Source organism: Mugil cephalus, chromosome 8 (assembly GCF_022458985.1).
Source record: "Mugil cephalus isolate CIBA_MC_2020 chromosome 8, CIBA_Mcephalus_1.1, whole genome shotgun sequence".
NCBI lineage: Eukaryota > Metazoa > Chordata > Actinopteri > Mugiliformes > Mugilidae > Mugil > Mugil cephalus.
The window spans coordinates 15,797,558-15,820,884 of NC_061777.1; the positions used below are offsets into that span (position 1 = coordinate 15,797,558).

A 23,327-nucleotide genomic window follows, 5' to 3' on the forward strand; every position below is an offset into this window, starting at 1 on the left:
TCAAAAGAACTCCATCCTAGCTGCTAATGAAGGTGACCGTGGCGTTTTTATGTTGTTATCCTTCTGTGTGGCTTAGGTAATGGCTGTAGGATGGGTGGTTTCATCCACACCAGTGCAGGGGGGGTTCTAAGTGGTATTGTTACAGCCTAAACACATTTTTATGGTCTTCTTAACCGAAGAAATATGGTATCATAGTTCGGCACATGGCAGGTAGTGTTTAATGGTTGGTCGGCTGGATTTATTTACTTTAAATGTCTCACATGAATAAAAGCTGACACAGGAGTAGCTGCTTTGATTACGGTGGAATAGAATAGAATAGAATAGAATAGAATAGAATAGAATAGAAGATAGGGTTTCATTTCCATGTTGCAGAGGCCTTGTAAAATCAAAATAGAGCTGCAATATAATTACTGTTTTTCATTCTTCCTGTGCACCAGAGTGGCTTTCACAATTTCTAATTGATCTTTGTGTGACTAAAGAGATGTTAGATGTTGTGCTAACGCTTGTCAGAATGCCGCCCCTGATTTTTGTTAGAAATATGCGTGTGCGTGACAGAACGGGCGTCTGTATGTTTGCGCATCTGCCTATGTACCTGCATGCTCCGGCGCTATCAGTCTTGGTCAGGTCCCTGCCTGGGTGTGTGAAGGTTTGTCTCCCTGTGTTGTTGCAGCCTGTGTAATCATTGTATTAATTATTAGCTGTTTGCTCTCCATCATCTACCTCCCCGGGGCGGGCACCGTGCCGGGGCTGCCAAGGGCTGGCACTGGGGGTCTCATCCACTATAAATCTGCACGGTTAACGTCACAGTCGCTGGAACAGCAGCGTGGAGCACTGGGTGTCTTATTAATAAAAAAATAAAAAATAAAAATAAAAAAAACTGAATCAGCGTGATTTATGAAGCTTTTTACATCAAATTAATCAAACATGATGTTTTTTTGCCTGTCTTTGTCATTGTTGTGATTTTTTTTTCTTTTACAGCTACATAAAGTGAACCTGAATCGTGTAGTTTAGCCAAGAAATAAACACTGTGTCCCTATGGGCTTAGCCTAAATGGTGTGAGGAAAGATGTCTCACATTATCCTGGTTGGTGTCCTCAGGCTAGGCTGTGAATTAGTCTCAACTCTATCTGATCTCATATGTGTCTTTTTCTCACACTGCCACCGGCATATCTCCATCACTCGCTAACACACACGCGCTTATGTACATTTGTCTCCCTCAAATGCTACCGTCGGCGTCGCTCCTTCAGAGATACTTGTGAAATGAATTGTCTAAAGGAAAGTCACAGCATCTGGCAGTGATTATGATGCCACAGGCGGTGTGTCTGCAACACAGGGAGGGGATGGGTGTGTTACTAACATGGGGACAGGGTCTTTCACCCCTGTTAGTCTTTAGGGTAAGAGACAGCTCACCCTATAATTGACCTCTGGGACCTTATCCGCATTTACACGTTGACTTCTGACTTCTGAAAACGATTTAGACTTCAGTTTAAATCAAGATTTTCACTCACACTATTTCTCTATTCTTCAAACAATTTTTACTACTGCTGTGCATTTATGAACAACGGAAAAAGTGTACGATCGAGCTATCCAAAACGCTAAAAGTCATACAATGGATTGAAAGCAATTTGGAAATTCCTAACATCAAACCCTATTATCCATCATTTATCTTGGACAATTTAGATTTGGTTGCCTTTAGGCTGTTACCACAGCCTTTGACATGTTTCCCGTTTCTTTCAATTTCAATGAGAGTTATAAAGAGCAGAAAAGATCATTTTAGCAAAACACATTTTATGTCAGTTCACTGAATGGAAACATAAATGATCAGTAGGAGGAAAAAAAACAATAAAATAAAACCATAAAGCGAGAGATTTTTGTCTGGAACCAGAAGAATTAATAAAAAAAAAATAAATAAATTACTTAAGAGAAACAACAGCTTTTCATTGTCCAAGGCGAACGGCTCGAAAATGAGGTAAGAAATTTAGACGTGCCTGTTGCTAGATTCAATTCAAAACCTTTTTTTTTTTCATCTCTAGAATCAGGAAAATAAAGCAGTTGCAGATTCTGTTGCACTAATTAACAACTACCAATGTTCCCCAGTGGTTTTCCAGCACTTTGAAGATTCCTTCACAATAGACTGAAAGACTTAACCATTTACAAACTGAATGGGGGGGAGAAAAAATCTGTGATTGGATCACAATGCCACATGTTGGCTGATGGCAAGCGCAGGACTTGTATCGTAAAAATAAGCAAAAGAAGAAGAAGAAGAAAAATACGCCTCTTGAGAATCATGTCAGGAACAATCCTGAGGTGGATATGCTGCCAACTAGTTTTTGCCGATGACTGGTAAAAGGAGATTTTTTTTTTTTTTTTTGTTAAATCCATTTTTACATCTTGTGCTTCGAGACAGAGAGATGTTCTAATCCTCTGTTCATTGTTAGGGCTGTGTGGGACTGGCCGAGGAAAATAGCTTTTTGATGGCAATGGAGGGAGTAGGGAGCTTTGCCAAAGAGGGCTTCAGAAGTTAATGGGCCGGTTTCTATGCTGACAGTAAAATCTTGGCTGGAGCTGTCATTAGCTTCCGAGGCGTTATCTACTTCAGCGGTTTTGAAGATTATCTTTAAAGGGAAAACAGGAAATGACAATGTCAAGAACAAGAGACGCATTCAAAAGCAAAGGTTTAATCAAGACTCACACCACATGGAATTATCACCAAGCCAAAGCTGATTTATGTTGGATAACAGTTTAGAGAAATCCTTCCTAGATAACTGCTGTAGCCTTGAAATTGTCTCAAAAGCAAACTGCACGGATTCCACTTTTTGATGCACCACCATGCTAGAAATGGAGTTTTTACTGCCAGTGAGTAATGTTTGATCCACTGGATGTAATGTTGCCTTTGGTGACAATTTGCCCTGCAGAACAAAAAGAGCAAACAAGAAAATGAAACACATTTTCTCAGGGAAAGGCTCTTACACACAGGTGCTTACAAACGCTGGTCTATTTTTCAGTAAGAGATGAAAAAAAAAAAAGAATCGCCTTACATGTTTTAAGAAAAACACGGCATGCTTGAGCTCTGTGAAACCCTTACCTAAGCGGAGCACTGTGGGCATTGTTTTTCGCTTGGAGTGGGGAAGATCCAAAGAGGGAGTTTTCTTGCCCAAAGACTGGCAAAGTAATCTGAAACCTTAAAGAGAGACGAGGTAACCCCGTCCCTCGTGTTTCCTTCTGCAGAACACTGAGCCAATAAGCCCTCTCGCTTGCACCCAGGTGCTAGCAGCTGTAGTAAAGAAGGAAGGCTGAACCCTGAGTTTTGAGACTGCTGTAGTAAGATTTTTATCTCCCGTATACTGACACCTCTCCCAAACACATAATTAATCACCAAAAGTTGCAGTAAACTATTAATTTAACAATGACATACAGGAGTTGAGGAGTTGCTTCAGAAAATAAGGCTAAGAATAGACGGCCTCTGCGGGTTGTGTGTGCACGTATGCGTGTTCCACGCGTGTATCCATGTCTATGCGCATACATTCGCGTGTGCCTGAGCTTATCCTCTCCACCAAGTGTCTCGGGGGTTGCCAGAATCTACTTCAGAGCAGAAACCGAGCCAATAAGCCACAAGCCATCAGCAGCCAGGTCAGATTAGGTTTCTGTCGTTGGCATTGTGCTGATAACACTATAGTGAGTGGCACTTCCCTACCGCCATTTCACCTCGGCCATCCCACACTTGTCAGTCGTCCACTGGTCAGATAGGGCCTGTCAGTTAAAGAAGAGATAAAGGCAAAGTCAGGGGGGAGTCTCCTCTGTTAGTTTAGCACCATAGTCAAAGGGGTTTTGTTTCTGATGAGAGTCACAGAAGAAAGGGACAGCCTTAAGACAAAGGGGAAGGAGAATTGACTGGCACATTAGCTGGTGTCCCCCTATCACTCTGTTTAATCTGAAGAGACAAGGGATCTCTTGGAGTTTGTGGGGATGACCATGGGAACAGGGACCTGGCAAATCGAGAGAAAGGGGGACACAACTGTCGAGACTGATTTGCCTTCACGTTCTGCGTGCACAGATGCCATCTCGCCCTCACTTCATCTCCCCCTCTCTGCCCTGTTTATCTTTCCCACGCACGCAAATGTAAAGTTATATACCCCGCCGCGACGCTCCGTGATAATTTTACTGCTTTATTGCCTCTTTAAAACTTTAATGAACAATCTTTTCTTATCTTTCCATCTTGCTCACTTGAGGTTTTCACGGTCTTCTTCCTTGCAAACCAATTAGTATTTCATAAGAGGCTCATCACCTTTTCACACTTATCACTAATGATTAGCCTTCTGGGATAACTTTGACAGAATAGTCTCCTGGATAGATTTAGTCAGTCTGTCAACAGGCATCAGTTCAAGCAGGATGAGACCCATGTCAGACATTACCTCTCTATTTCAGAACACAGACACATCTGCCAAACACTGTTATTGAACTGGCACCACAAGAGCGTAACCTAGTCGCCCCATAAATATTAAAGGTGTATGGTTTAGAAATATTAATGTCATATTCAATCAATCATTACTACCCGAGGGGAAAATCCTGTTTAAGGTGTAAAAGCATTAGGAATTTTTAGCTTTGGAAATGTCAGGATATCCTGCTTCTAAAACGTGCACAACAATGAGCCTCCTCTCTGCCTGTCAAAATATTTTGCCTTTTGTCCTGAGGAATCTGTTCATTTAAGCGAGAAAGCTCTCAAGTGATCTCACCTTCTGCCAAACTTGGGAAAGCCAATGTCGCCACCTATTGGCGCAAACACGCCACTGCAAGAGTTGTTTTCTTTCTGTCTTTAAGAATCCGTGTTTAAGTTCAGCGCAGTAAGAACAGCATGTTATTGAAACCGTGTATACTCATGGGAAACGTTTAATATTAGAAACCTGAATGTCATTAGAAACCAGGGAACATTAACTCCATTAATAAAAGCAGAACTTTTGCTGTAAATGTCATGATGTTGTGCAAGCTATTTAGAAATCAGACATTCTGAACCGTTGTTTTCATTGTCATGTTTCTGGTGTAAGTTCTACCAGGGGCCCATCATCAGGACAAGTAAACCAATCTCCTGTTTGGTTTACTATCAGATGGCCACCTTTTGCCAAAGTGCAAGACATTGGGATGCAACGACAGCCCAGAGGGTATTGACCTTATGATGGTTTGTACTAGTTTGGACTGGGGAGAAGAGATACAAGACACCCTACAGTTTCCACTGAGTACTACTTGATAGCAAGTGTGCATTGTATATTTTATTATCTCTATGTGTAAAAGTACCCTGCTTACTTAAAAGTAAGAAAACAGCATTATTTTTTCCAAAGATTTAAGGCAAACACATGACTGCACCCACACCAGCCTGATTAAATCCTATAAAATCCTGTTATAAATATCAAACATTAGTGACATTTAACAGTAACGCTAATATCCATTACAGATTTGTGATTGGTTGACGGAAGAAACAGGAGACAAACGTTTTAAAGCCATTTAAGTTTGTAGAAGCTATATATTTGTAAGTTTGGAGTAAATACAAAAGAACATACCAGATACGGTGAAACAAGCATACAACACAAACATACAAACCAAGACTAGAAAAAGAGACAATCTTTGATTCTTTTTTTTTATACATTCTTATATACAGTGTAGAGTTGTTTGATATTACAGGGGAAGATTTTTTTTTTACTTGTCTTGACATAAATGGTGCGTTAATTTGTTAAAATCCAGACGAAAAACAACACAGTGACAAGATGAACTGATAGACATCGCAATATGAACAAAATACAGCCCATCCAAAAAACAGAGTTGCACAGGTGTCAAGCACAACACCACTTTTTACTCTGCTTTTTCATCATTTGTTATGCTTCTGTTCTGGTTTGGGTAATTAAACTGTGCTGTGAGACTGACAGTAACAAATACAGTGCTAGGAAATAACTCAGGAAATACAGGAAGATGATTATAAGACGATGTCTCGTACATGGATACAAATGGTGAGCAGAGTGGAATGCTTGTTATGTGTGTGGATCAAAAAGAAAACTATACACTATAAAAAGCTGTTTGTGCTTCTTAGAAGTAAAGCTAGTTTGTGATCTTTTGCCATTGTGATCTGATCCCTCCCACCAACATCTCCACTGTATCTCAAAAAGAAATAAGTTATTTTGGTCCAGGAAAAAGGTCTTCGCTATTATATCCAAGAAAATGAGGCTGGGTAATTTCTGCACACTTGTGAAAATAATTTGTTTTTCTCCAAAAACATCAAAATAGTGAGTCGCACTTCTTCTTTATGCTTTTCTACAAAAAAAAAAAAAAAACAGAGAGTGACGTTGCCTTTATTCTTCCAACAAATATAGAGAGTACAAAGTTTCAGTGGGAGGATTAAGGTAAAAACATGCATAAACGTGAGGGGAGATGTCGTCCCTGAGTGTGTGTGTGTGTGTGTGTGTGTGTATGTGTGTGTGTGTGTGTGTGCGCGTGTGTGTGTATGAGCGTGTGTATGCGTGTGTGTCCCCATCTGCCTACATGGTCTCCACATAATTGGCGGGGAATAAGCCTTGACGGCCATCTTTGCTCCTCCCCCTCCACCAGGCTTTGTCCACCGTCTCCACGTCCCTGATGATGTCACCTGGTTCGAAGGAGATCTCGGATTCGTCCCCTGCGGGAATCACAAGACAACACGGTGAAGACCTGATAATCGCGGCGTAATTAGCGTAAGTGGAGGCACTTTCTGTGCACACGTGTGGCGATTATCCTCTAAATGGCAGCTTACCTGCCTGGTAGTCATACAAGGCCCGGACGCACATTTGTTGCTCGGCTAAATCCTGAAGTGGGGAAGAAAAACTGAGTCAGAGAAAAGGCTGTAATCATGGAATACCGCTCTTGGTTAACTAATTCACAAGCTAGACTGAAGAAAAAATATTAAAGGCTTTCATGAAACTTTCTCATAAGAACTTTAACTTAAATATATGTATGTATATGTGTGTGTGTGTTGTTGTCATTGTAACCCATGAAAAGGCCCAAACCATCAGTGATTTCAACTTCTTTCTGATGAGTATTAACTATGCTTTGTGTTATAGAGCTCAACTATTAACAATGCATCACTGAGCAACAGCTTTCAAGTTCTTTCATTGTTCTTCGTAGTTTAGTTTAAATGTCTCAAAGACAGAAGATCAAGCGGTAAAATCAAATGCATAATATGAAGTAGGAGGACATTCAGAAGGAATTTAGGATGAATGCCTAAACATCATTCTAACATCTTATTGGATTTGTTGACTATAACGAAAATGTCAAACTGCTGATGTTTAAAATAGCCCTCACCAATAAGGAGAGCGTTTAATTGTTTAATGGCCTTTGAAACTAACCAATGTTTTGTACAAGTTTGCACAAGTTCAATATCTAGACAGAGCACCTCTTCATCTTCTCCGTTTTCTGAGACCTCCTGTTCCTCGTCCTCAACGATGTCATCCTCCTCTCCAGTACCGTGAAGATCGTAGCACATGGTCAGCTCCGACGAGCTGCATTCTGTGTCGGATGGACTCAGCGACCGCCCTGCGGAGGACCAGAGGGAAAGGTTTTTCCTTACACTAGTCTGACCAGCACAAATCAACAAATGCTCTCATCTTATATCACTGTACAGTCTTTGATAGTTGTTGTCGAACCTATGCCATTCAGCTTCTCTGCGTCCCCATTTGTGATCCCATTGGTGGATGGGATTACAGTCTCGTGTTTGATTTCTTGACAAATTGGTTTGGTATCTGAAATAATAATTTGCAAGTTGACACGTTATCAAATATCATCTTTTTTTGTCATACCGATACAAAAAGGTCCAAGTAGCAGGATGCAAGATGACGTAGTTACCTGTGATTTCTTGCTCCTCTAAGAACTCTTCAGAGACAGCAGGTGGCTGACTTTCTTCTGACTGGTTATTCTCCTCATCGTCTTCCTTTGCCTCCTCTTCAACGTGAGTCATCTCCACCTGCTCCTCCAAAAATGCGGGCTCTGTTTCCTGTTTCAGTCCTTCCACCTCCTCTTCCGCCACCTCCTCCTCATGTTCCTCCTCCTCCTCCTTAACCTCACCCTCATTGTCCCATTTCTCATGCTCCACCATCCCCTCGTCCCTCTTCTCCTCCTTCTCATCGTCCTCCTCCTTCACCTCCTCTTCCTCCTCATCTTTGTTCTCAAACCATCCATCCTTCACCTCCTCCTCTTTGTTCTCAATAAATCCATCCTTAACCTTCTCCTCCTCTTTGTTCTCAACCCATCCATCCTTCACTTCCTCCTTGTTGTCGTCCTTCTCATAAATCTCCTCCTCCTCCTCCTCTTTCCACCACCTCCTCCTTCACCTCCTCGTGTTCCTCTTCTTCCTCATCTTGTTCCTCCTCCTCTTCTTTCTCAGCCTCGGCTAGTTCTGCAAGAGGAGCGTGAGGCTCCGGTAGTGTTTCAGGCTCATCTTTTGCGTGCTCCTCCACGTCCTCTTCCTCATCTTCTTCCACCAGTACAGCCTGTACTTTGTAGCCAGTGTCTGAGACCAGCTCAGTGTGCACATGACTGGCTGCGGTGAGGTCTGCGGATTAAACAACAAGAACAACAATATATTTGATAAGTTTTTGTGTTATCCGAAGGCCCACGCTCAACAAACACTGCAGCTTCTCATGGTGCACATTAAAGTATGGAATCACTAAGAATATCTGAAATATGTGCTGTGATAATAATTGTCTGCATTTTGTTTCACCCTACCTGTGTTTGAATGTGGATTCTGGGGAAGAGGAGCTCTTGGAGCCTGTAGAGGGAAACCAGGCTCAAAGAAAAAATCTGTATGCCTGGGTTGGGTTTTACTTGTGAGTGAGACAGGCGGGACGTCTGAATGCGTCTGAGAGGGGTCGTCTTTTGCTAAACTCGAGGACAAAGACGCGAACAAAGTAGGGGAGGCCGGAGGCGCGGAAGGCTCTGTGGGCGATGTTGCTTTGGGCTCGAAAACAGACTGATCGTGGTTGTGGAGTTGTGGAACGCTGGGCAGAGGCAAAACCGGGGGGGCAGGGCGGAGAGGCGAGGTGGGCGGCGACATGGGGGCCCTGGGCCTTTGCGGAGAGCTAACGGGGTAGAAACCGGGGCTCGTGGGTGGAGACGTGGCGCGGTAAACCGGGGAGGGAGAAGCCCGGGAGAAAGGGGAGACGAGGGGAGAAGTGCGAGGGGAGGACGCCGTGCTCTCTTCCGCCTTGGAAAAGATGAAGGCTGTATCTGTCAGGCTGCGCTGGTACCGTCTGAGGGGTTTGCCTGGAGGGAAAGAAGTGGTTTTAAAAGCAAATATGCATTATATGTCCCAAAACCTTGTTACGCTGCTACCCAGAGATGACCCTTGTGTTGCAATAAGTCTACTTCGAGTGTCGCTCTCTCGTCAACTTCATACCAGTGCGAGAGGATCCAGGGCTAGTAGGACTTTGTGACGATGATGACGACAGCTGCCTGAAAAACTCTCTGGGGTTCATGGAGCGTTGGGACACTAATGCCGCTGCCTCCTATAATGAACAACGAGCAAGAAAATGGAATTTTGGTTGAACGTTTGGTGCATGTTTTACAAGTAACCTGCATTCAGATGACAAATACTGTAAAAATCTGACCCGCCCAAAAATGACTTACTGCTGCTTTCTCTATGGACTCACTCCTTCTGAGACGAGCCCTCATGTCTTCCTCGTGCTCCCTCTGCTGCACCTCCTGTCAGTGCATAAAAATCATTAGTATTTTCAGTCTTGTCATTTACAAAGTAAAAGACCCAACCCTCGAAGCTTAAGACAATGAGGAACTTGTGGACGCTGGCCTCTACATAATGATTAGCAGCACAACTGCCAACACAAAGCAATACCTAGTACAGCTCAGCCTTTCTACTTGGCATCCCCCTGATGCGCACACACACAATCAATTACCCTAACCTCTCATAAATCTCAACGCACTGTACGTAGCCTGCACTCACACATCATTAAGTAAAGGCCAAAGTTAATTTTGTAACCCAAGTGAGGGATACCTCCCCCAAACCATTTCTCCATGCAGCCCTCCTCTGAACCAGAGACTTTTCTCTTCTTCTCATTCCCAGAAAGCATGTGGCATAATTGAAAACGCACAATATTTCGATAATTGTTTACCATTTTACATTGGAGAAAAAAATGTATAAAATTCTGGCAAGGCCTTTTCTCTCACCCATTTTAATTTCTCCTTCCTGCGAAGCTCCTCTTCCTTCTCCGCCTGTTTTCTCCTGTAAGACAGAAAAATGCATAAAAACCACCATATTATTGCTGTCCTGAAATTATTACCCGGAATTTAATTACTGAGTAGTGATAACATTTAACCAGTAAAAAAATTAAAAAACGAATGTCCAACCTCTGCTCCTCAATCATCTTTAGTTTCTCGTTCATTTTTCGGTCCCTCTCCTCTGCATCCCGTCGTTCCTTCAGAACTCTTTCTCTTTCAAGGCGCCTCCTCTCCTCTGACGCTCTTCTCCTCTCCTCTTCTTTCCTCTGTTCTTCTTCGCGCTGACAAATACACAGTGTCACAATATGAGACTGGTTTAAAAATCTTTAATGACTCTCTTTATGTGACAAAAAATAAGGAAAAAAAAATAACACATCAAGCTGAGCTATATTTAACCAGGCAATCAGAGTGAAGTGTGTTTTCCCATACCTCTGCACGTGCCCAGAAGGAGTCTCTGTTTATTAGTCTCATCTCCATAGCAGCATTTGTTTTTCTATAATTTGTACCCTACGAGAAAACAAACAAGGGTAGGAGAATACAATTCTATAATTCAATGTTAAATTAACCGGTTATTCACATAAAAGCATTCAGTATTGTTGTGTATTTTTCACTAATTATACATAAAATCTCATTTCCAGCTGTCAAAGTCAATTATTAATTCGTAAATAACGACTTAATAAATGCACTGGAAGCAAAAGTGAAACTTAAAACCCAAAAGTCACAGAAGAGGTAGCCCAAACTGAGTTTTAAATTTAAAAATGTGTCACAGCATGTATAGGAAAGCCTCTGTCGCCATCTGATGGATTGATGAGGGATTGCAGGAGACTCACCACTAGTTCCTCCTTGTCTGCGGACCTGGAGCTTCTTCTCACCCATTGCGTAGGAGTTTGGGCCTGGGCCTTGCTGATCTCAGCTCTTATCTTATCCTCTGACACATCTTCAACTTTTTCTGCTTTAATGAAGGCATGCGCTTCCTGAAACATGGAGGGGCAGAAACAGAGAAGGCAAGTAGAGTAAGACAGATGTGAATTTAATCCACATTGGCTGTATGTTAGCCCCCATCTCTCTCTCTCTCTCTGTCTCTCTCTCTCTCACACACACACACACACACTGTAATCTATACATAAGTACACACAGCTCCTCTGTTTTCTCTGGGTCTGACTCGCAGTTATGCAAACTTGAAGCCAAACAGTTGTGCAACTGCTTCAGTAATAAGGATTGTGAGAGAACAAAAACACCAAAGGCTTCAGTGTGAGGAAAAGACTGCAGCGGTTTGGACGGTTACGGATAGGAGAGGGGGAGGTGGGGGAAAAAGAGAGGTAAAAAAAACACACACACAAATCACCTCAATTTAACACTCACCCAGTGCAGGTTCTGTTGCTGTATTATGAACGTGCTATTTCTTAAATCAATACTTTTTGAAAACTGTTGCTGGAAAGTAACTAACCTTATGATTCAAAGCGTGACTTGCAATTGAAAATGCCACAGTAACGATGTTTTTTTTTAAAAAAAGTGTACACAAAAATGACCTTGCTCCCTTTAATGTCAGGTATATGCGCACATATTTGTTGAATCACTACACACTACTTTACCATTAGTGTCCAACAAAATGCCCCCAAAGCTTTTGAAAAATTAAAATTAAAACACATTTTACACACTTCACATTTTGTTTGACTTTGTTTTCGCTTTTCTACCCTGTTTCAGTCCCATGTTAAGAGGTTAACAGGCAGCAATACCTTGAACTCAGTGGATATTCAGAGATGCTTACGGAGATGCGTACATCGACAAACCAAAGACCAAAGCACGCGGTCCGCCGGTGGGGAACTCCGGTCTTTGTATGTGCTGTATACAGCATTTGCATGTGGCCAGGGCCTCGGAATAATTTTCCATGGAGAGCAATTCCAGGCTTGTTGATGGAGTTCCAGGTCTGTCAGCCTCCAAAAGGAAACCACAGCTTTATCTGAGTGACAACACTGACACTGACACTGAACAGAGCATTCAGTGTGCCCTATAATACATGTCAGTATAGTGTATAATCCATATCAATCTGGCTGTCACTGCCAACTGCACACGGAGTTGGCCCAGCAAGCAGACAAGCCGTCCACGGTGCTGCCTGTGACAGTGAGAAAATCCTGGAAACAAAGCGCGGCCTACAGTAAAAGCTTTTTAGTAGCAGAGTGCACTGTCTGAAACATGCAAGTGAAACAAATCCCTATGTTTGTCCCTTGCTGACAGTAATTGATAAAGTGCAGGATATGACTCCTACTCATTTCAAACCACTGTATTCAGGTGACAAACTCACATAAAACAGATAACAGAACGGGTTCCTCTCAGGAAAACATCTGTGTATATCACATCCACTTGAAGGTGATCTGGCTTGGAGTCCTTGTATAACTGTCAAATGTCGGGACGTTCACATTTTTCATTTTTTTTTTTTTTTTTTTTTTTACATGTAAGTCCTTCTCCTAGTCAACGATTTACTCATTTATTTTCACTATTTACCCTGTTTCAATCCCATGGCTCTAAATAGAATAGAGTCAAGTGGCAATCACAAGGCTTTAGAATTTTACTTAAAATAATGGCAACCTGCTCAATCCCACAAAATTTACCACACAAGCTGATATTGCTTTCAGATTGCTTCGATAGTAAACTGCGCTATTTAGAAGAATGTGTCATATTTTCATGTGAGAAATCTCAATATTGGGGCCAAGTGGGATGTTGCTTGTGAAACAGTCTTTTCGGGAATATGTGGCATTGATGACCTTGGCTGTGGAAACTCACTAGAAAATAACCTGTCTGGGAGGGAGAGGAGCCCTAGGTGAAGTGACAGGTTGAGAGGGTTTTTTAGCTATAATTGGGCTCAACTCTGCACAAACTGTCTCTCCCGCTCTGGAACCAAACTGCTTCGTAGTCTCTCTGCTGCTCAGGAGTTGTTCGGAGTAACAGGCAGTAGGTGAATGCGGGGATACTCGAGTTTACCCAGTTAAAGTTTGTCCCAGTTGACTGATGGGTTACTTAGGATGCATTATTGACAAGTAGAACTCCAAAGTTTGGACTCTGTTGCCCTTTGTTATTGTAGATTACACCAATCAGTCACAACATTAAAACCACAGAGAGAAGAGGTGAATGACATTGACCATTCTGTGACGATGCAATGTTCTGCTGGGAAACCTGGCATTCGTGTGGATGGTACTTAGACATGCACCACCCACCTAGCCACCCACCTAGACCAGACCAGGCACCCCCCACCCCACAGCAATGACACCCCTTGATGGCTGCAGCCTGACACAGGCACACAAACAAAAACAACTCAGGAACAACTCAAAACATGAAAAGCAGTACAAGGTGTTGACCTGGCCTCCAGCTTCTGGAACAAGCTTGGTCCACAGAGGCCCCTTCCCTCAAACCATAGGACCCAAAGACCCCCATAACAACTTTGTGTTACCAGACACCACAGGACACCCTCAGAACGTCCGTGTCCCTTCTCTGATGAGTCACAACTGTTTTGGAGGCACAAGAGAGACGATATTTGAAAGGCGGTCATAATGTTAAGCCTGATTTACAGCCTGAGTGTATATTCATTTTACACTGACATTGCACTGTGCTCATAAAAGTTATTGCGCCTACAGTTGTAATGAGATCTCATCAGTTTACATACGACAGAAGGATGACATATTTCTGTTTTCAGGTGTGCGTCAGAGCAACATGACAGATGTATAATCTAAAATGGTTCAGGGTTTGGGCGTTGACCCAAACGTGTTGCTTTATTCCTTATTCACAGGCAGACTGTTCTTTTTTATGAATTCCAAATCTGCTTTCCCGTAAAAAGCAACTGGACCTCGGGCCTGTTCATCAGGCAGCCAAATAAAAGTCTGCCTGTCAGGCCAGGCCTGACAGACCTGCCTCCAGGTCCTTTCCTTTCCTTTTAACTCTCATCTCCTCTAATATCAGTCTCTAATACACACAAGCAACGTGCCCAAATCAGCTGCCACAGACTCGCCTTGACAAAACCCCCCCCAATGCCAGCTGAGACACGCAGCACCGCGAGACAGAAAAGCTGCAACAAAGTGAAGAAGAAGAAAAAAAACAGGGAAAGAAAGAAGGAAAGAAAGATATCATAACAACAAACACACAGAATGCCAAGGGAAATTCTGCTTTCAAGGCGAAGCTGTCAAGAAAACAAGCAATTGAGACCTCATCGTTATCATCAGTCAGTCTATGCATGTTGGTTACTGCTGCAAGCAGGAATTTAGTCAGCGCTGTTTAAGGCTACGACATCTCTTTATACTCAGCTAAATGAGGACATTTACCAGACAAGATTGTGAGTGGCAGATGGAGGGAATCCATCACAACCCCATACAATAACAAAAGTCAGTTGAAGTGAGTTGCATCTTTTTTTCCCCCTTATGTTTTAGTTATTATTTGTCAGCACCTGTTAAGCTTTATTTGTTAATTAGCAACGTACTTGAGAAAAGCGGGAAAGGTGAAAAACCAAATGGGGAAAATGTCACATCTGTCCAGGAAGTTGGAATGAATAAAAATGGCATTGCTCAGTCGTACATCATCACAGCAGTTTTTATGTCAGTGTGTTGCTGCGAACTGAAACCACATGCGTGACTTTGATGCCCATGTTGATGCTCTCTTTAAATCTGAATCAGCTTTGAGGAATAAATTGAAGTTTGAGCTGAGAAATGGAAAATGTTCACGTTCTTTTTTCTCCTCAGTCACAGGAGGACCGTAGGAACCACAGCCAGGTCTCAAGTTAAAATAAATTCTTTCCGTTCCCCTTTCCATTGTGTTCACAGAGACACAGGTTAGCAGTTGCATGTGTGTTACAGTGGTGTCGCGACGCGGGGCCAGACGTTGATGTATAATGTCTGTTTGTGTTTGCGACGGTCACATGTCACATGTCTCCCACAATCCCCTAGCCTCCACATCCAATCAAGTCCCACATGTGTGCGGACCCCGAGAGTGAGTGCATTCACACGTCCACGGAGGGGGTTACGCGAGTTTTTATGCAGTTGCTCGCCAAAAAATGCCAGATTCAACTTTCACTCAGAGAAACAAAAAAACAACAAACATTCCACGGATGCTTTCGCAGTCGACTGGATGATGCCTTTATATGGAAACTAGTAAACCCAGGGGTCAGATAAACTGCTCCTACATGCTGAAACGCTAAATAAACACAGTCAGAAAGGCGCAGATGGAGGGGAGAAGTTGCAACATGATGCTCTGCACACAATACACCCGAATTATAAAAAACACACACGCACCTGGATCATAAAAATACACACTGCTCTATTTTCTGTTACATCCACATCATGTTTTTCCAATCGCTGCTTGAGTTTGTCACGTGACTCTGGGTTGCATTACAAAAATTTTTGCTTTTAACCCCAAAGTTAGCACTTCCCCGGTAGCAGAGTGGCAGATAGGCCGGGCCTACGCATGAGGAATAGGACAGGAAGGGGGCTGAGGACAGGAAGTTCTCAAAACAATACTATGTAAACTCCTGTGTGTAAATATAGAGTTTTAAAGTACAAAGTCGAGAGTCCAGGAGGTAAAGACAACAGAACAGAATGTAACTTATTTCTATAATAGGAGCTGAAGATAAAATGTATGTAAAAATTAATATGTACAGTGCTGCTTCTGCTCCACAACGCTACTAATTTCACCACAGGAATGTCATCTCCAGTAAACTGTGGAGCAGTCGACCAAATAAAAAAGCTGGTGACATGTTATTGTATTAATCTCAGCTTGATGTACTGCACCTTAAAGAAGTTCTTGATGGCTGGAATGTGGCTGGCACATTCTGTCCTGCGGTAGTCATCCACATTTGGGCCGACCTGCGGACAAACACAGGATGTAGACATCTCATACCTCTGTCTGGAAACACTAAAAAAAGATGTGCAGGAAACAGGCTAAAGAACAATAGGATTCAAAATGATGAAAGTTTTTGCAAAAAAAAAAAATCTAAAGGGCTCTCTGAAAGTTGTGGATGACCACGAGTCTGGCAATGGCCTTAATAAAAGCTTTAGATATATCCTTCCACTGTCAGAAAATCGGTTTTAGGCTACTGCCAGTGTGCCCAGGACGGCAAACCGTAAACTGTTAGATGCAAAAAAAAAAAAATCTCTGAGAACCTCAACATTTCACCACAGGATCTGCAGGTATCTCTTTCAAATGTCAAAGTGTGAAGAGAAAAACATAATCTTCCTGGAAGACGTGGAAGGAAATGGAATTTTTGCTGCTTCTGCTGCCCAAAAATAACCACAGTTTGTCAGTCAACATAAGGGCAGAGAATATTGTGTTCTCAACATATTAATGAACTATGAGGGTGATTTTTTAGGACATCACAGCACCTGTGAAACTTAGCGGTCAAAATGTTATGGTTTTGCTGAACCAGGAGTGTGTCTTTAAAAGAGACAATGGATGTAAACACAGGTAGCAGGTTCACTATATATGTCTACAAAAGACCAGAATTTAAAGGGTTATACAGTCTGACTGGCCTAATCGAGACACAGATCAGAGCCAAAGTGAAATATTGAGAGAGGATTTGAAGTGGGTAGTACATGTAAGCTTTTAAAAAAGCAACTGGACTTGGTGTGGACAGTCTTCACCAGCTTTGGCAGAAAAAAAAACAAACACTGCATTTATTAATGTTTTTGTTGAATGAATGGCTAATTGTTCTTGTGATGCATTTGAGTATTTCACCTTGTACTCAGGAAAAGCACACGGAGGTGCTATGCGTAATTTTTACACATGACTGCAGCGTGTGACATAAATCAGCGCGAGCACTTAGGCGCCTCTTCTTGCCGTGTGATTCATAATTTTCCATAATACAATGGCACGCGCACAGAGCAGTTCGCCAGCATTTCAAATGCAGAGTAAGCCCGTGTCAAAACATGATCATAGGATGTGAATGAGCCGAGTAGCTTAGGTTTCTCTTTTAGTATTTTACAGGTTAATTAGTCTGTAGACTTTTCTGCGACCTCGCAAGACGTTAAACTCATTATCTCGGGACCTGCAAACTACAGCTGTCTCTAAATGAATGCGCGTCTGTGAGTGTTTGTGTGTGCGCTTGCCGCTTTCACATGTATGAGCAACACATGTGTGTTTCTATAATTTGTGCTGGTATGTGCGTCGTGAGGCTCATGCTTCCAGTGTGCTAAGCCGCTTGAGCTGGTTTGCCACTCACCCAGCTGATCATGGCAATCCGAGGGGCTCCTGTCTCAACACTTCCCACTTTGCACAGTCCATACTGAGGCTTGGAGATATGGAACTTCCCCGCCAGCTCCGCCACACCCCCCGCTGTTTGAAAAATGACAGAAATAAGTAGAGGTCAGAGGGAACAAAGGAAGGGGGATATTAAAAAATGTCTTTTATGGCAAACTGTTAGAATTCTCGGAACACAAGGGGACATGTGATATGCTTTGAAGCCAAAGTGAAGAAGTTTTATTAGTTTATTGGCTTAGGCATTTGAAAATTGAAAAACGGACAGTCCACTTTACCTCCCGAGTCAGCCAGTTTGAGCTTGTTGGTCACTCCATCATATGCAAATAGTGCCCTGAGAACACACAGACGCACACACGCGTGTCAGCCACAGAGAAACATATAACAAAGACGTGACAGGACAAATTTGTAATGTTCACTGTTGATTTCTCAGGAACTCTCATGATTCTTTTCTACGCGCGAGCGAAAGCGCCTCTGAAACTTTTAGCGTGCAGACAGCTGGGTGTTTCTCGTGTTCAGAATTTCATTGCGCACAGGGGACACACATAGCCAGATGTTTCAGTGCACACACCACTCCCTGCAGCGCAAGCATCGTTACAACACCACCAGGAAAAATGGGTTATTACATGTATAAAGCAGAGAAGCACACTGCAACATAATAACCTGCTCTCGGGGTGTTTGCCTTGCAGGTGTACGACTCCTGGATGAGAAATAAATGCAACCAGCGCTAAGTTTGTTTGACATTTCTTGCAGGTGAAAACGTGTCGTACCACACCCTGCAGTCAGTCGACTATTGTTGCAGCAACATAACAAATCACCACTTCCATGAAATCACCGAGGTGCCACTCCAATTTGAGAGAGAAACATATCAGTAATTATATTTTATTATAGCTCCATGACGGAAATGTGTGACCTCCTAATCAACTTAAAAGAGACAAACCAAAACAAAAATACTGTAGGATTCTTGATTTACTACTACTATGGTTACACAACACATATTGGAGGTTGTTCACCGCTGGTGCAGAATCTCAAACCCATGTTATTTGAAGAGTCCTATTTTTGATATAATCTTGATTAATGCGTGTGTTTTCAGCCCAACTGCGGTTGTGACTTCACAAGGCGGCATGCAGAGAGATGAACTGTTAAATGTCTGCGTACATTTTTCTCAGTGGGACTCCTCGAGGTGTGTCAATAACATCTGGAGCTGGGTTGCGAGAGGCCATGAGCAGCTATTACAACGGGCCAGAGGTGAATGGTCGGTCTGTGTGTGTGTTTGTGTGTGTGTGTGTGTGTGTGTGTAAGGAGCACAATGTGTCACTTTAAAATGTTTGGTCCACTACATTGCGTTGTACAACACAAGCATTGGGTCGGCTAACTCAGTTTGCGTCTCTGACTCACGCTGTTATTTTTTCCTAATACAACAAGTCTGTCTTTATTCTTTCTCTCCCCTGAGAACAAACGAAGCCAAAAGTCAGTCAGTCAGTATGCAAGTGTGCTGAGGACACAATAACCATATTGTGCAGCCTATTGAGCAAGCTGCATGCCGGTTTAGTGTGTGTGTGTGTGTGTGGAGGCAGGCTGACACTGCTCTTTCATTTTTTTTTTTTTTTATAGTCCTGATATTGCTTACAAGTACAAACTCTACATGTATCGCGTCACCAATATTTTGAAATCCGATTGCATCAGAATACATTGCAACTTGTGGGAACATTCTCCACGGCTTTCCCGTATTACATGAGTGTTGTGTGACCTGGATCATTCACATACCTCCTCAAGGATTAGTCTAGCCACAATAACAACACACTCTACTCCCTCATTAGTCTTACCAGCATCCAGAGCTTAGGCAACCGGCCGCACGCACCGATCTTCGGTCCTCTAACATTCCTAAAGGTTACTACTCGCCAGCAGTCAAGGTCAAAGGTCACGGTGCCTCTGAAGGAGTCTTAATTGCATGTGCAAATTCTCCACCCACAGGGAACAGGCTTGCACATGAGGATACACGGGGCTGTGGGGCTCTCTTTGTTCTACCAGAGCTTTCGCTGAGATGGACTTTGCAAAGACGTTTTGTTTCTCCGAGACTTCAATCTCCGATGCTAACGTGGTCTGTGGGTTCAAAATGTAACAATTTTACAAAAAAGGTTTATCAGTCTGTGTATTAAATCAGTTTTTGAAACGTTAGCGCTCTCTCTTTGAGTCTTATCTGAGCAAGGAAATGCAGTGGTACAATAAAAATTGTACTTACTTTACTACAAGGGTCAAATTACCTATTACTATCCCAATGTATTTTATATTACATAGCTTTATTGTAGCCAAGAATTAAGTCATGAAATGTGTCACGGACGACTACATTATACATGTTTATCATGCATTCTTTATTCTCAAGTAAGACAATGAGGCCAAAGCTGTTTTCGGGGGGCTTCTCTTTTGTAGCTGACCAATGGTGAGCAACGAACCATGACATCCAGCGGGATGTTTCTTCACAAGCTTGATTAGTTACTGTAATGCTACGGTGGCATACGCAGTTTCAGAGGTAGTAAGGTTTTTCCTAACTAGAGCATATAGACCCCCACACAGACAGTGTCTGATGAGAAAAACAGACTCGCTTGTGTCTGTACTCCAGCCCACCTTTCAAACTCAGCCAGCTATGACCTCAGAGGGGAAGAGAATAGAAGAGAAGAGAAAAGAAGAGAAGAGAAGAGAAGAGAAGAGAAGAGAAGAGAAGAGAAGAGAAGAGAAGAGAAGAGAAGAGAAGAGAAGAGAAGAGAAGAGAAGAGAAGAGAAGAGAAGAGAAGAGAAGAGAAGTGTCCATCATTAAGCAAATGAGTGGTATAGAAAGGGGAGAGGGTGAGGAGAAGAATAGAACAAGCAATGATGCCATATTCTGAAGCAACCTTTAGAAACAATTATCATCACCAAAGCCACTCCAAATCAAAGTCAGCACACTCAGAGATGCCTGCACAGTTTACAAACCCAGACATGGAGCTCAAGGCACATGTGCACACAATGTACTATGTGTCTGAGCCACTAACAATAGGAATGGTTTGTTTTGGACAACCAGAGACCCTGTAATATCTCCAAACTTGCTACACTCTACCATTTCAAGATTAACATAACAGAAGCAGATGGTGAGCTGTGCTGGAGACGGCCCTGTCATCGCTTATCTGGGTGTATTCCACGATACCAGGCTAAACTCTGAGCCGTTTGAGCGCAGTAATACACAGGAAATACTTGGACACAATGTACACATATCTCTCTCGTGGTGTAATTTCGTAAGAGATTTGGGGGCAGATTTGCTTTCCTTGTGTTCACATCCAGTTTTTGTTACGATGTTATCTGGAGGGTGCATTTCATTGTGCTTTGTTATGCAATAAGAAAAAGAAAAATTAACCTATGAGGACAAATTTTGCACCCAATAACTGCATCTCTTATCCGCTGTTAACTTGTCACCATCATTCCTATTCTAAATTCATTATTCTGACTCCTACCTCCAACAATAGTATATATCTTTCCCTCATATACTGAACCCTTTAGCATACATACCCCGTCTCACATACCTCTAAAGCCATATCTCATCCTCATCTCTTCTCCCCCCGTCTCCCCACTTCCTACCCCTCTGTGTTTCTCTGACAAGAAGCTCTTGTGAGCTCGTAGGTCATTTATTCAGTCCATCTTTGCCAGCAGGGGAGATATGAGAGATTTTTGGCCATGCGCACTGTTGCAGTATGATAAACTGTGCATGCAGAAAATGATATGAGAAAATGAATGAGAGGCCAGGAGCTTCCACCAGGATTCACTGCCCAGATCAAACTCTCTGTCAGTTCATTACTTTTGCTCCCTTTGCTCTTGCTTCCCCCCGCACACATGCCGCACACACATCCCAGCAGTCCCACCAACTCTCATGTAAAGCCTCTGTCGATTTGTCTTTTTTTTTTTTACAACAGTCTTTTGAATACTTCATTTGTGCTATAGCCTCTTAAAGATATGTATTTTCCATCTACTGTATACCCTATATATTCTATGCTGCACTCCTCTGAAAGATTCTTTCTCCCCACTTACTGTAGTTTTACATCATATGTTTTTTTTCTCCCCCCCTCTTCCCCTTCAGCTCCCCAAATCCTTACTCTTGGCTCAAAGCTGACCTGAGCTCCTGGTTTCTATTTTTAGCCTGTCTCACAGTCTACCTCTCGGGCTGTGCTGGAGAAGGGAGCTCAGAGACGTCCCCACAGCACACAGCACTCATTTCCTCTCTCCAAACAAGGGCAAAATAAGTCTAGTCAGACTTGACTGTTGAAAAAGTCGTTTATCCTTCCCCCGTCCTGCATGTTACTCATATAGTGTCCATGCGGCGACCCCAGTGGTACACGCATTCCTCCAAGTGTCTGGACTGCAGAGACACGTGGACGTTTATGGGTAGGGGTTGAGAAATTTGAGTAAGGCAGAGGAAGTGAAGGGAATGGCAGACACCGAGATAGAGCATTCAAGCCAAAGAAAAAGAGAAAGAGAGAATGGAACCACATTAGGGCTTCAGTGTGATCACAGTATCTGGCATGCAAAACCAGAGGCACATTCCGATTGTAATAAGGTGAAACATGTTGCTGAGAGCTGACAGTATTTCAACAAACAAAAGCCTGACTGGGCTTCAAAAGAATAACACCAAAAATGTGTCCTTAAACGTCTCCAATCTTCAGTACTTCAAAGTGACCCGCATCAGTGTGTTTTGCCTCTTGGCCCCTCATGAATTAAGTGCTGAAACACGGATGTCAAAATAATGCAGACTGCTGCTGAGAGATGGTGTTAATTTGAACACACCACCCCACACACAGAGTTGACCCTGTTCCACTCAGAGAAAGAGGAGGAATCACAGAGAGAGGAGGGGAGATAAATGTTGCAGCAGTGTCAGGTAAGCAGCGAGTCTCAAAGGAGAAGACCCTCATTCTCATGACCTGCTGCAGACGTTTCAGTCAGCTGCCCTGTAGAGAGCGGACTATAATCTTTGTAATCCTCACAAACTAAGCAGCAGGGTCCTTTAATGAGAGCTGCCGCTGAGTAGTAAGGCCTTGTGACACGGCACCAACATCTCCGTGATGACAGATTCAAATTATACGTACCGAAAACAGAAATATAGTTTATATTAGAACAGATCACTCATTGCGTAATAATGATTGATGTGCGCAGAGCAAGGCATAGAGCTGACAGAACCCGAATGAGAACAGAATAAGAAATGTTTGTGGATTCCTGCAGTGATGCAGGGTGAAGTCTTACTTAAAGAAGCCAAAATACCCTCTGGCAGTACTGCGGTTTATGAAGGGAGGTGTAATATCCTGCTGCTGTCATTTCAACCAAATACAATATTTAACAAGTACATCTCCTGCTGAGATCAGATTAAACGAATGCCAAATGAGATGCACAGTGTATAACTTGTGCAAGGAAAATAAGCAAATGCCTACTTTCATTATAATACGCCAGTCCAGCATATCAGATCTGCTCTTTTCCAGAAGTAAAGCAGGGCCCGGAATGGCCTCTGGCAGAGGCTCCATATCCTGTTACGTTGATACACCAGGAAAATCACATCCAAGTGCCAATCAGCTGCTCACGCAACGGTCAAGCAGACTGGCCAGATATCATACTGAAAACGATCAACAGCCTTAAGAAACAATGCCTCTGTGACATCACTAATGTTCACCCACGAGTTGTGTAATCTTCAGTTTGTGATTAATCCAGTCGTCTGCATTTTAGATCCAACATAAATCTGTGGGACATTTATCATGAATCTACATTGCTCATTATTTATAATAAGCTTTGTAATCTAATACTTGGCATTTGGCAATCCTTATCCTAAAGTCTTTTATTTTT

General features: G+C 42.7%; 1 protein-coding gene and 1 long non-coding RNA gene across 2 annotated transcripts in view; both read right to left on the minus strand.

The window, feature by feature from the left end:
* Positions 1-2,661: 2,661 nt before the first annotated feature.
* LOC125012664 lies at positions 2,662-3,638 on the minus strand. The gene is made up of 2 exons (XR_007113309.1): positions 3,085-3,638; positions 2,662-2,908 (listed from the first exon to the last, which is right to left on the minus strand). It is a non-coding gene; the product is annotated as an uncharacterized LOC125012664 (long non-coding RNA).
* Positions 3,639-5,494: 1,856 nt separating this feature from the next.
* si:dkey-40c11.2 (drebrin) overlaps positions 5,495-23,327 on the minus strand; it is a 28,719-nt gene continuing 10,886 nt past the window's right edge. Inside the window, 16 exon segments of the mRNA XM_047592414.1 lie at positions 5,495-6,657; positions 6,772-6,823; positions 7,411-7,550; positions 7,661-7,756; positions 7,860-8,304; positions 8,306-8,565; positions 8,739-9,275; positions 9,409-9,517; positions 9,639-9,713; positions 10,194-10,248; positions 10,374-10,525; positions 10,674-10,751; positions 11,075-11,218; positions 16,013-16,087; positions 17,440-17,552; positions 17,753-17,808. Of these exon segments, the coding sequence (XP_047448370.1) occupies positions 6,521-6,657; positions 6,772-6,823; positions 7,411-7,550; positions 7,661-7,756; positions 7,860-8,304; positions 8,306-8,565; positions 8,739-9,275; positions 9,409-9,517; positions 9,639-9,713; positions 10,194-10,248; positions 10,374-10,525; positions 10,674-10,751; positions 11,075-11,218; positions 16,013-16,087; positions 17,440-17,552; positions 17,753-17,808 (2,524 nt within the window). The 3' untranslated portion in view covers positions 5,495-6,520.